The sequence below is a fragment of the Phoxinus phoxinus genome (assembly GCF_949152265.1).
Source record: "Phoxinus phoxinus genome assembly, chromosome: 1".
NCBI lineage: Eukaryota > Metazoa > Chordata > Actinopteri > Cypriniformes > Leuciscidae > Phoxinus > Phoxinus phoxinus.
Window position 1 is genome coordinate 6,977,435 of NC_136876.1, and position 14,064 is coordinate 6,991,498.

At 35.9% G+C, this 14,064-nt stretch overlaps 1 protein-coding gene across 1 annotated transcript; it reads left to right on the forward strand.

Moving 5' to 3' along the window:
* Positions 1 to 9,737: 9,737 nt before the first annotated feature.
* Positions 9,738 to 11,123, forward strand: LOC307009760 (uncharacterized protein; the record flags this gene model as incomplete). The annotated part of the gene is made up of 3 exons (XM_079633816.1): positions 9,738 to 9,895; positions 10,285 to 10,587; positions 10,684 to 11,123. Exons 1-3 carry the CDS (start codon positions 9,835 to 9,837, stop codon positions 11,121 to 11,123), a joined length of 804 nt encoding a protein of 267 aa, XP_079489942.1. The 5' UTR covers positions 9,738 to 9,834.
* Positions 11,124 to 14,064: the final 2,941 nt, after the last annotated feature.

A 14,064-nucleotide genomic window follows, 5' to 3' on the forward strand; every position in this document is an offset into this window, starting at 1 on the left:
TATCAAACAGGTGGCATTTGCCTGCAACTCCTCAAGTCATTCTAGTACCAAGTTCCACGGACGGGAGCCAAGGATGCCCACTGACTGTTTACTGGCCACCCGTACACTTGACTGTGACGTTGCAAAGTCTCATGCTGACTTCGTATCCACTTTGCTGGCAAAGCTACAAGACGCTTTCAGGAGTGCTAGAATGTACAGTGAAGTGGCGCATGATCGACAGAAGCTGTACCATGATTCAGACCTCAGACACCAGCCCTATACAGTCGGCGCCATGGTGTGGCTCCATAACCCTGTGGAGAGCCGCATGAAGCTGGCACCCCACTGGAAAGGACCTTTTCGGATTGTGCAGGTCTTGGAGTCTGGTGAAGAGCCTGGACTGACGTACCGGATCGTTAGCCCTATAGACTCAGATGAACGAGGACAGGTTGTGCACTATAATAGGTTGAGACCTTATACTTTGCCTATTCCCACATTATCTTCTACTGAGAGTCTGTCAGTAGTTCCTGATTCTTTGCCTGATTCCCCTTTTAAGGAGCCTGAAATGTTGGGGGGAGTGAAGTGCAGTTCACCTCAAAAGGATTTAGGAGAGGTACTTGAGGGGCCTGATAAGCTCATTCCTGTTATGAGTAGGGCTGGGAGAAGGTTGAAACCTCCTGGTTGCTTGAGAGATTTTGTACTGTACTGAGATTCATTGTTGTATTGTACCTGTTTATTGTTGTGAAAACATTTTATTTATTTATTTTTTTTGAACAAGGTGACAACAACTTTATAAGTATATCATTGTAATTTCATATGGTACAAACTGTTGTATGGTTGAACGTGGGTTTGAGTATTATACATGTTGATGTGTATTATTCCTGTTTCTGTTTTCTGTTCTATCGCTTGTTGTTTGGTAGATAAACGGGGACGTTTATTTTAGGGGGATGGGACGTATGTAACAGATTAAAGTCTGAATAGAAGTTAAGGTTATGTTGCGTTTATGTGTGTGTAACACATTCTGTCCTTTGGGACTTGCCGTAGGCAAGAGAGAGATGTGCATGCGCATAAGGTGATCGGGGGTCCAAAAAAAAAGGACATGTGAGGTTGATGTGAAAGAGATTAAAAGTGTGCACCGTTCATGGAACTTCTGTGTCTCGTTTTCATTATTTTATTATCCAACAGTGTTTAAGCGAACCCGATACAAAAGCTCGGTTACACAATTGACGTTGGAAACAAGCAGTAATGTGCTCAACAACAATTTATATAGCCAGTTATAAAAAAATAACTAGTTCCCTGGAGGAGATCTATCAAATCGAAAACTAAAGGAGAAAAACAGACTTGGCCCACTGCCTATCTGCTGCTACCGATTGGCCGCTAAGCGTCGCGCTGATGACGCCATCCGCATGCGGCCCAGCGTGCTATTTCGCGCCGAAAGATAGCAGCTGGGAGTAAAAATGCCGATTTCAGCGTTGGAGTTCCGTTATGTTAGCCTGGGTTTCCCCATACTGCCTTTGCGCAGCGCGATTTTATTCACGCTGAAAGGCAGTCTGGAGACCATGGACCAGATTTTCGCCTCGTTTAGGGAACCAATCACAGAACGGGGAGGGAGCAGCAAGACGATGACGACATGCGACACAACTAAGCAGTTTGTTTATATCTATGGATTCAACATGGCAGCAGACGCGATTCACGCGAAGCTACCTTTTGATGCAATGCAGCCTTAGATATTGTTCTAAGTAGTTTAGAACGCAAGTTTATTTTGAAAAAAGAGCAGCTTTTGGCGTCTCTACATACGTTGTCTGGTATAATGGAAACGATTGGCTATGAGCTACGTACAGGTGCATTTGATAGACATTCTTAGCACCCAATAAAAGGCGCCGGGCATTCGTAAACCACGCCTCAAATACGAGAAAATGCACATGTGGTTCCCAGACCCAAGTCTCAACGAGAATTGGGTCTGGCGTTAGCCAGGCTACCGTTATGTCCTACTTGAATGGACTGAGGGTGAGGATACAGGGTCCCATAGTATTTTGGCCATTGACTGTGTCCGGAATTTTTCAGTTAAAGACTTTCTGAAAGGACTGAAAAAACTGAGAAGCTGGTGGAATGGCGAAAAGGCCGCCTTCTAACCTTCTGAAAGACATTATCATCAATCGTAAGTATTCCTAAATTTAATTAAAGCGGTTTGTGTGAGAAAATGAACAGTATTTGTATCGTGTTTACCTCTTGTACACAAAGTAATCTGAGGGCGCGCACGCTTCCTGGTGTGTGACGCGCGCCCTCAGATTGGACGGTTGTGTACAAGAGGTAAACACGATATAAATACTGTTCATTTTCTCACACAAACCACTCGTTTCGTGCGATGTGTACTTACGATGGGGAATTGTGTGAGAAAATGAACAGTATTTGTATTATTTGATGTATAAGATGTAGGTGTCTTTGTTTCCGCAGTAGTTTCAATTTTGATATTTTTCTGTCAGTCATATAATGCAGGTCTATGCGTCACCTCCTCAAAGAGCATGCAACGCATAGACCTGCATTATATGACTGACAGAAAAATATCAAAATTGAAACTACTGTGGAAACAAAGACACCTACATCTTGGATGCCCTTGAGGTAAGCTAAAACATACCAAAATTTAATTTCAAAGTGAACTATCCCTTTAATTTGTTTCATATCTTTATCGTTAATCTGCATTTATACATATCATTAATCTGCATTTATACATAAAAACCTATTAACTATTGGGAAGCTAAACATAAGAATCAATATGAAACATGAAAAAGTTTCTAAAAGTTGCCAATAAATTAATATTGTGATGTGGAATCATTTTTCAGATTGAAGTTATAAAGGGCTCTGGGGTGTTTTGCCAGGCAGAAGTGTGGAAAGCAGCCTGCCTTGCCACCTCTGCTACTGCCATGGTGTGGAATCTGCTGCTGGGCACCTTTGATCAGCACCCTGAACGGTACAACACAACATGTTCCTAATCTCTTCTGTCCTTGTCATGTCAGTCATATTCTGTGGAATAAATTATGTTTGTGTGCCGGCACACCATCGCTTTTTTACTTGGCATTTTTGTATTTCCTTGCACCTCAAGAAAATGTGATGTGTGTGTATGTAAAAAAACTCTTGCTTTCTCCACCTTCATTTTACCCCCTTTCATAATAATTTTGAAATATTACTTTAACCCTCTGGGGTCGGCAATCACGCCGGCGTGATCTGCTCGCTTTTTTTCTTATCAGTGCAAAAGAGATTCAAAATACTTTGTTGGTTTTGATCTTACATTTAAGTGTTTTACATCATTCGGTCCAGTTAAGTTTCTATTATTTTTGTGTATACTTACAATAAAAACAAAGTGTTGTGTCTTTCGCCAAATAAAGAAAAATAAACATGATGCGAGTTCTGCCTTCTCTCTGTCAGGGAAGTCCATTCTGAAACGCGTCCGAAAATGAACTAACTCAGCGAATACTTGTCACTCAGGAACGAGACATTTGTCTTTATGAAGCTAGAATTCTCTTCTTTTAAATGAAGTAATTTATATTAAAAAACACATATTCTCAGTTTATGTAATCCGTTTGAAACCAAGGAGAGGCGCAGTTTTTCGTTCTCCCTTCATTATTTTTAATGAGCTGATGCCGACACGCCCCCGGCGCCATTCACATGCTAATAGTTTAGGTGATCTATATTCACATGGTAATAGTTTAGGAGATCTATATTCACATGGTAATAGTTTAGGTGATCTATATTCACATGGTAATAGTTTAGGTGATCTATATTCACATGGTAATAGTTTAGATGATCTATATTCACATGGTAATAGTTTAGGTGATCTATATTCACATGGTAATAGTTTAGGAGATCTATATTCACATGGTAATAGTTTAGGAGATCTATATTCACATGGTAATAGTTGAGGTGATCTATATTCACATGGTAATAGTTCAGGTGATCTATATTCACATGGTAATAGTTCAGGTGATCTATATTCACATGGTAATAGTTTAGGGGATCTATATTCACATGGTAATAGTTTAGGTGATCTATATTCACATGGTAATAGTTTAGGTGATCTATATTCACATGGTAATAGTTTAGGTGATCTATATTCACATGCTAATAGTTTAGGTGATCTATATTCACATGGTAATAGTTTAGATGATCTATATTCACATGGTAATAGTTTAGATGATCTATATTCACATGCTAATAGTTGAGGTGATCTATATTCACATGGTAATAGTTTAGGTGATCTATATTCACATGGTAATAGTTTAGGTGATCTATATTCACATGCTAATAGTTGAGGTGATCTATATTCACATGGTAATAGTTTAGGTGATCTATATTCACATGCTAATAGTTGAGGTGATCTATATTCACATGGTAATAGTTTAGGTGATCTATATTCACATGGTAATAGTTTAGGTGATCTATATTCACATGGTAATAGTTTAGGTGATCTATATTCACATGGTAATAGTTTAGGTGATCTATATTCACATGGTAATAGTTTAGGTGATCTATATTCACATGCTAATAGTTTAGGTGATCTATATTCACATGGTAATAGTTTAGATGATCTATATTCACATGGTAATAGTTTAGATGATCTATATTCACATGCTAATAGTTGAGGTGATCTATATTCACATGGTAATAGTTTAGATGATCTATATTCACATGGTAATAGTTGAGGTGATCTATATTCACATGGTAATAGTTTAGGTGATCTATATTCACATGGTAATAGTTCAGGTGATCTATATTCACATGGTAATAGTTGAGGTTATCTATATTCACATGGTAATAGTTTAGGAGATCTATATTCACATGGTAATAGTTGAGGTGATCTATATTCACATGGTAATAGTTTAGGTGATCTATATTCACATGGTAATAGTTCAGGTGATCTATATTCACATGGTAATAGTTTAGGAGATCTATATTCACATGCTAATAGTTGAGGTTATCTATATTCACATGGTAATAGTTGAGGTGATCTATATTCACATGCTAATAGTTGAGGTGATCTATATTCACATGGTAATAGTTTAGGTGATCTATATTCACATGGTAATAGTTGAGGTTATCTATATTCACATGGTAATAGTTTAGGAGATCTATATTCACATGCTAATAGTTGAGGTTATCTATATTCACATGGTAATAGTTGAGGTGATCTATATTCACATGCTAATAGTTGAGGTGATCTATATTCACATGGTAATAGTTTAGGTGATCTATATTCACATGGTAATAGTTGAGGTTATCTATATTCACATGGTAATAGTTTAGGAGATCTATATTCACATGGTAATAGTTTAGGTGATCTATATTCACATGGTAATAGTTGAGGTTATCTATATTCACATGGTAATAGTTTAGGAGATCTATATTCACATGGTAATAGTTTAGGTGATCTATATTCACATGGTAATAGTTGAGGTGATCTATATTCACATGGTAATAGTTGAGGTGATCTATATTCACATGCTAATAGTTGAGGTGATCTATATTCACATGGTAATAGTTTAGGTGATCTATATTCACATGGTAATAGTTTAGGTGATCTATATTCACATGGTAATAGTTTAGGAGATCTATATTCACATGGTAATAGTTTAGGAGATCTATATTCACATGGTAATAGTTTAGGTGATCTATATTCACATGGTAATAGTTGAGGTGATCTATATTCACATGGTAATAGTTGAGGTGATCTATATTCACATGGTAATAGTTTAGGTGATCTATATTCACATGGTAATAGTTGAGGTGATCTATATTCACATGCTAATAGTTGAGGTGATCTATATTCACATGGTAATAGTTTAGATGATCTATATTCACATGGTAATAGTTTAGATGATCTATATTCACATGGTAATAGTTTAGATGATCTATATTCACATGCTAATAGTTGAGGTGATCTATATTCACATGCTAATAGTTGAGGTGATCTATATTCACATGGTAATAGTTTAGATGATCTATATTCACATGGCAATAGTTTAGATGATCTATATTCACATGCTAATAGTTGAGGTGATCTATATTCACATGCTAATAGTTTAGGTGATCTATATTCACATGCTAATAGTTGAGGTGATCTATATTCACATGCTAATAGTTGAGGTGATCTATATTCACATGCTAATAGTTGAGGTGATCTATACGCCTCGCACACGCCCTCCGATCAATGCCATGAAAAAACACGCAGTTTCTCGTCAGATTCACGGATAGTTAATCATGTTTTGAGGATGGCACGCTTCTCCGGTAAAGTCGTCCTCCAGATGATTCTGGACAGCGAGGAAGAATTCACCTTTTCCTCAGAGAAACGGTTGCATCTCAGACGAAGAACGGCTGCATTTTCAAGAGCGAATTGATCCCGCCGAAGATACAAGTTCGAGTAAGTTGTTTAGTGTTATATAATTCTTTTTCTGATTATATAGAACTCATGTGAATTTTCAGACTATATTTTGCTTAGTTTTGGTTAGCTTTTGACATCTTACAGGAAAGATTGCCTTACAATATCCCTAACATTTGTGTATATGGTCGTTTCAATGTGATATTACTCTCTAAACATATGTGTATTATATTTCACTCCGTTTTGATTATCTTATGACACTGATTATCATGCTAAAAATACTGACTTTTGCGTAATGTAGCTTATTTGCGAATATCTGCTTAGGTGTAAATATGATTTCGTGCAAATATATTTCAGCCTCCGGTAAAATTTTATATTTTTAACATTTATATTTTTATATATAAATGTTCGGTTTTGGTTAGCCTATGACACTTATCTTGCTAAAATATTGCCACAGATGATTGTGAATGCAGGTGTAAATGTTTGAAATGCTCTAAATGCGTGCGGTCTATATGGCCATCAACAGCTCGCGGTGACGCATCTATGGCCCATAAATAGATATTTCTCCGTCCTATGGCCCATTAACAGATATATAGACTACATGCATTGTGCGTCCATACCCATTAATCGCCCATCTTTGGATAATGTATGCTAACAGTTGTTTTTATTTTTTTAGGAATGTGTTTGCATCACGATCTCCTTCTCCAGCAGAGGGACACGCAGGTGTCGTTCAGTTCTCAATCAAGAATCATAGTAAGTGCACAGACGTAATATTTTACTGATGAAATGTAATTATGCTTACATCGTCATAATATACAATTAGGGCCTACATATTCTTGTGTGAAATTACAAAATCGGTCGTCTTTTTCCTAATCCATGGCCATAGTGATTGATGATGATAATAATACAGATTCTTTGATCGTGTTATCAACAGATGTGACAATGAACATGTCCAAGCACCTGTCCCGAAGAGAGCCACGGCAAACAAGCAACAGGTCCAAGTCCTGTCATGGTAAACCGAGACTGATGTTGACATGGTTGCACAGACAGCGTGATTCCTGCCCGCACGGGAAACTGGACCGCAACTGACCTCTGTTGACTCACATTCGCCCATGAGTCTGTTTGTAACAGTATACACTACCTCTTTCTTTTTCTGAAAGGATGTGTTAAGTTATATTGTTAGGAAAGATTTCTATTTTGAATAAATGCTGTTTTTTTTAATCAGTGAATCCAGAAAAAGTATCACAGGTTATAAAAAAATATTAAACAGCACAACGGTTTCCAACATTGATAATCCCTGATTATCAAATCATGATATTAGAATGATTTCTGAAGGATCATGTGACACTGAAGACTGGAGTAAGGATGCTGAAAATTCAGCTTTGATCAAAGAAATAAATTATATTTTAAAGTATATTAAAATAGAAAATCATTATTTTAAATTGTAATAATATTTCACAATATTACTGTTGTTTCTGTATTTTTGATCAAATAAATGCAGCCTTCTTCCAAGAATATAAAAAATGGTAATGTGTCCAAACGTTTGACTGGTACTATATGTTTATATATGTACGGTAGCACTGTGGTCTTGTGAGGCACAACATTTAGTCCCTCCACATAGAGGAATTACAATAAAAACAGATTTAAAAACAAAAGCTTTGAATCTCCTCTCATTCTCAGATTCTCCTCTCTGCCTCACAGCACCTTGATGGGGGCATTAGCCATTGATGGGGGAGTGTCTATTGTCTCCCCTCATTCATATTCATGGCCATCAACACCCCTACACATATAGCAGCGCTGGCACAAAAACTGACTTGCAAAGTTTAAATCATTATATTGTTGTTTTGTGAAAGAGTGATCAGAATGATTTTCACATCATTTTGTAGTAAACATGCTAGCCTACAAGAATGGTAACTCAAAAGTATTGTGCCAAACTATTCAGTATGAGTTATATGGACTCATTGCAGTGACAATATTTTTCACAAAACTAACTAACCACGCATAATATTTTTTTTCTATAAAATGCAAACATGTAACTTCCATTTTGCTCACATATTATTGTAGCAGAGTTTGTGCTGCAATACAGCAGAATTATGAGTTGGCCAAAGGTATGTTGTAAGTAGCTGAGATAAGCACAAATGTCAGGGCTTGTCAAAACCTCTCAAGGGCCCCAAAAACCCCTCAGACCCCAGAGGGTTACATTTATTTGTTGGTCGGCCACTGTTACTGTCACAGTGTCTGGTTGTGTTTCCCTGGGTTGTCACTAGAGGTCCTCGTTCTTACGGTGTCTTTCACATTTGATTTAAATTCCCAGCATTCTGTCTGTCACTCATCAGTTCATTGCACTCAGCTGTTTCCCATCACCTTGTTAGATCTGTGTGTGTATATATACCCTGGCTGTTTCTGTGTTACTTGCCTGGACTGGATTACGTTTTACGGATTACCCCAAATAAATATATCTAACTGCACTTGGATCTGCTGTCTCTCCATTGTGTGTGTCGTGACAGTTACACTGTCCAGTCCATATTAATCATATTCACCCTCTTTTATCCAGTCTAAATAACTCCATCATTCCCCTCTGTTCAACTAAAGCACTTCACAGTTACACAATTATGAAACAACAAAACTTCCAAGGATTTAATGTGTTTATGTGTGTGTATATGTTAATGTATCAAGCCTTTTTAAAGCATCTAACACACATTTTGGTGCTGTCACACTCCTGAGGATTTTCTTCTGCATGATATTAGCATTGGCCAGCAGGGGTCGCTGTGTGCATTCGAAGCCTCGAGAAATCCTCCACTTATCTTCTTGGTTTATCACATGTTATTATTATTATTCAGCGCCACAAGAACAGTACATGGTCAAATGGTGATATCGTTAAAAACATTACAATTATATATATAAAGTATAGTTTTATCATCTGCAGTGCTTTTAAAAAAAATAGCTTTTTTTTTTTTTTTACTTTGTTACAAAATATTTATTTATAACTTTAAGTATTTAAAAAATTATAATAATTAAAATTTTATAAGAGTTTAATTTTTAATTATTTTGATGTGGTTGTTTAGGTTTTTAGAAACAGATCTTTATTTTATTTTAGTGCAACCTTATAACCACTATTGGATTATGGAGATCTGATTAATATGAATGCTCCAGTACAATATTTAAAAAAACAATTTGATACCGTCTATCATAGCGCTTTACGTTTCATTACTGGTTAAAGTTATCAAGCACATCATAGCACTTTATATGATAAAGCTGAGTTGCCATCTTTGTATACTCAAATACGTTTTTACTGATATTGTTTTATTTTCAATATGTCTATTTGTGGTCTAATTCCATCTTATTTGTCTCTCTGACGTTCTAAAACAAATGTTTGCTACAATCTTCAGTTGATCAGAGGAAGTGAATAACCACAGGAGGAGCTGATGATGTTTAAAGGAGGAGCTGTAACTATATATAATGAAGAGGAGGACTGACAGAAACAGAAAATGTCTGATAAGTGTGATCTGTGTCTGCTGGGACTGATCATTCTCTCTTCACTTCTCACAGGTAAAGAAATCTGTATTTTCTCTAAACACATCTAGTGGAATTAGTCTGGAAAGAGTTAATTTGAACATGCTCAGTTTATTCTTGCACACATTCACGTTGTGATCTCAGAGTTGTGTATTGATACACACAGATCATACTGTATTATTCCTGATACTGGACATAGTGTCACTCAAACATCTGATGATGAAGATTATCTTCATATTAAGAGTGTGTCAGTGATTTGAACAGCTCTCTGATAAAGACTAATAGTTTATTCTGGAGAGTGTGTTGTTTGCTTTAAGTGAGGGAAAATACTATGATTGAAAACTTCTGCTTTTTATGCTGGTGTGTTTTATGTTCTCATTTATTAATATATATCATAATGATCACTGAGATATACTGTGTTTCAGGAACCAGTGGAGATTATCATGTGTTCATCAGTTCTGGTAAAAGTGTCCGTCTGTCCTGTTATAAAGCTCTTCATGACTGCAGATCAACTACATGGACCTACAGTAACAGATATTCAGAAGTTGATCTGATCACTGGACGGATGAAGAATAAAGACACAGCGAGACATGAGAGACTGAGTCTGGAGTCTGACTGCTCTCTGAACATCAAGAACGTCACAGAAGAAGATTGTGGAGAATACACCTGTAGACAATCTGTGAATGGAGGACTACATTATGCACGTGTTGATCTGCATGTTCTTCATGGTTAGTTTATGATTATGTGGTCAATTTAAAAAGGGCATATTCTCCCTTTAAACTCAGATGATGATTGAAGAGTCTGTGATTGTGTCTTGTGTTCAGTTTCAGTGTCTCCATCATCATCATCTTCATCATCGTCATCATCTTCATCATCATCATCCTCACAGACTGAGATCAGTCCAGGCCGCTCTGTGACTCTCTCCTGTCAGTTGTATACTGTATATTCATATACTGGATTCTCCTGTTATTATTGGTTCAGTTATCTGGGATATGAGCTGTTGTGGGTGAGTCGGGCTGGTGTTGATCTGAAGACAGACTCCAGATATCAGATATTATCATCATCATCATCATCACATCACTGTATGATCACTCTGACTACAACACTCCTGAATGAAGATGAGAACAGAGAGTGGAGATGTGAGTTTACTCTCAGAAAGCAACTCAAGACCTCAGTCAGATACACTGTCAAGTATTCAGGTGAGAAAACACTCTTTTCAGACAGATTACTGGAAACTTCCACAGACTGGCTCGACTCTTTCTGATGCCTTCATACGTTTGGGACTGTAAAATATTAGTGGTCAAAGTCATAAACTGCATAACAATCCTTATAATCCCCAATATTGGCCTCCTACACGGGTCATACATGATATATTGCATAAACCAGACGAGTCTATTAAAGTATGATGGTTAATGCAATATATCATGTATAGACTGTGTAGGATGTTAATGTAATGTTTCGACTTTATTCTCGTAATGTTTCGACTTTAATCTCGTAATGTTTCGACTTTAATCTTGTAATGTTTCGACTTTATTCTCGTAATGTTTCGACTTTATTCTCGTAATGTTTCGACTTTATTCTCGTAATGTTTCGACTTTAATCTTGTAATGTTTCGACTTTATTCTCGTAATGTTTCGACTTTAATCTCGTATTGTTTCGACTTTAATCTCGTAATGTTTCGACTTTATTCTCGTAATGTTTCGACTTTATTCTCGTAATGTTTCGACTTTAATCTTGTAATGTTTCGACTTTATTCTCGTAATGTTTCGACTTTAATCTCGTATTGTTTCGACTTTAATCTCGTAATCTTTCGACTTTATTCTCGTAATGTTTCGACTTTATTCTCGTAATGTTTCGACTTTATTCTCGTAATGTTTCGACTTTATTCTCGTAATGTTTCGACTTTATTCTCGTAATGTTTCGACTTTATTCTCGTAATGTTTCGACTTTAATCTCGTAATGTTTCGACTTTATTCTCGTAATGTTTCGACTTTAATCTCGTAATGTTTCGACTATAATCTCGTAATGTTTCGACTTTAATCTCGTAATGTTTCGACTTTAATCTCGTAATGTTTCGACTTTAATCTCGTAATGTTTCGACTTTATTCTCGTAATGTTTCGACTTTATTCTCGTAATGTTTCGACTTTATTCTCGTAATGTTTCGACTTTATTCTCGTAATGTTTCGACTTTATTCTCGTAATGTTTCGACTTTATTCTCGTAATGTTTCGACTTTATTCTCGTAATGTTTCGACTTTATTCTCGTAATGTTTCGACTTTATTCTCGTAATGTTTCGACTTTATTCTCGTAATGTTTCGACTTTATTCTCGTAATGTTTCGACTTTATTTTCGTAATGTTTCGACTTTAATCTCGTAATGTTTCGACTATAATCTCGTAATGTTTCGACTTTTAATCTCGTAATGTTTCGACTTTATTCTCGTAATGTTTCGACTTTATTCTCGTAATGTTTCGACTTTATTCTCGTAATGTTTCGACTTTAATCTCGTAATGTTTCGACTATAATCTCATAATGTTTCGACTTTAATCTCATAATGTTTCGACTTTAATCTCGTAATGTTTCGACTTTAATCTCGTAATGTTTCGACTATAATCTCGTAATGTTTCGACTATAATCTCGTAATGTTTCGACTTTAATCTCGTAATGTTTCGACTTTAATCTCGTAATGTTTCGACTTTATTCTCGTAATGTTTCGACTTTATTCTCGTAATGTTTCGACTTTATTCTCGTATTGTTTCGACTTTAATCTTGTAATGTTTCGACTTTATTCTCGTAATGTTTCGACTTTAATCTCTTATTGTTTCGACTTTAATCTCATAATGTTTCGACTTTATTCTCGTAATGTTTCGACTTTATTCTCGTAATGTTTCGACTTTATTCTCGTATTGTTTCGACTTTAATCTTGTAATGTTTCGACTTTATTCTCGTAATGTTTCGACTTTAATCTCTTATTGTTTCGACTTTAATCTCATAATGTTTCGACTTTATTCTCGTAATGTTTCGACTTTATTCTCGTAATGTTTCGACTTTATTCTCGTAATGTTTCGACTTTAATCTCGTAATGTTTCGACTTTAATCTCGTAATGTTTCGACTTTAATCTCGTAATGTTTCGACTATAATCTCGTAATGTTTCGACTTTAATCTCGTAATGTTTCGACTTTAATCTCGTAATGTTTCGACTTTATTCTCGTAATGTTTCGACTTTATTCTCGTAATGTTTCGACTTTATTCTCGTAATGTTTCGACTTTATTCTCGTAATGTTTCGACTTTATTCTCGTAATGTTTCGACTTTATTCTCGTAATGTTTCGACTTTATTCTCGTAATGTTTCGACTTTATTCTCGTAATGTTTCGACTTTATTCTCGTAATGTTTCGACTTTATTCTCGTAATGTTTCGACTTTATTCTCGTAATGTTTCGACTTTATTCTCGTAATGTTTCGACTTTAATCTCGTAATGATCTTTAATCTGGAGATGCTGCGTCTGCACATTCATCTTCTGCAGCTCCAGTCGCTTCACCAACACCGACTCCAGTCAGAAGCTCAAACTCTGAGAAGAACTCAAGCCGAACTACAGCAGCAGCTCCTACACAAGGTTCAAGTATTATGTATTCTCGTAATGTTTCGACTTTATTCTCGTAATGTTTCGACTTTATTCTCGTAATGTTTCGACTTTAATCTCGTAATGTTTCGACTTTAATCTCGTAATGTTTCGACTTTAATCTCGTAATGTTTCGACTTTAATCTCGTAATGTTTCGACTTTATTCTCGTAATGTTTCGACTTTAATCTCGTAATGTTTCGACTTTATTCTCGTAATGTTTCGACTTTAATCTCGTAATGTTTCGACTTTAATCTCGTAATGTTTCGACTTTATTCTCGTAATGTTTCGACTTTATTCTCGTAATGTTTCGACTTTAATCTCGTAATGTTTCGACTTTATTCTCGTAATGTTTCGACTTTATTCTCGTAATGTTTCGACTTTAATCTCGTAATGTTTCGACTTTATTCTCGTAATGTTTCGACTTTATTCTCGTAATGTTTCGACTTTAATCTCGTAATGTTTCGACTTTAATCTCGTAATGTTTCGACTTTATTCTCGTAATGTTTCGACTTTAATCTCGTAATGTTTCGACTTTATTCTCGTAATGTTTCGACTTTATTCTCGTAATGTTTCGACTTTAA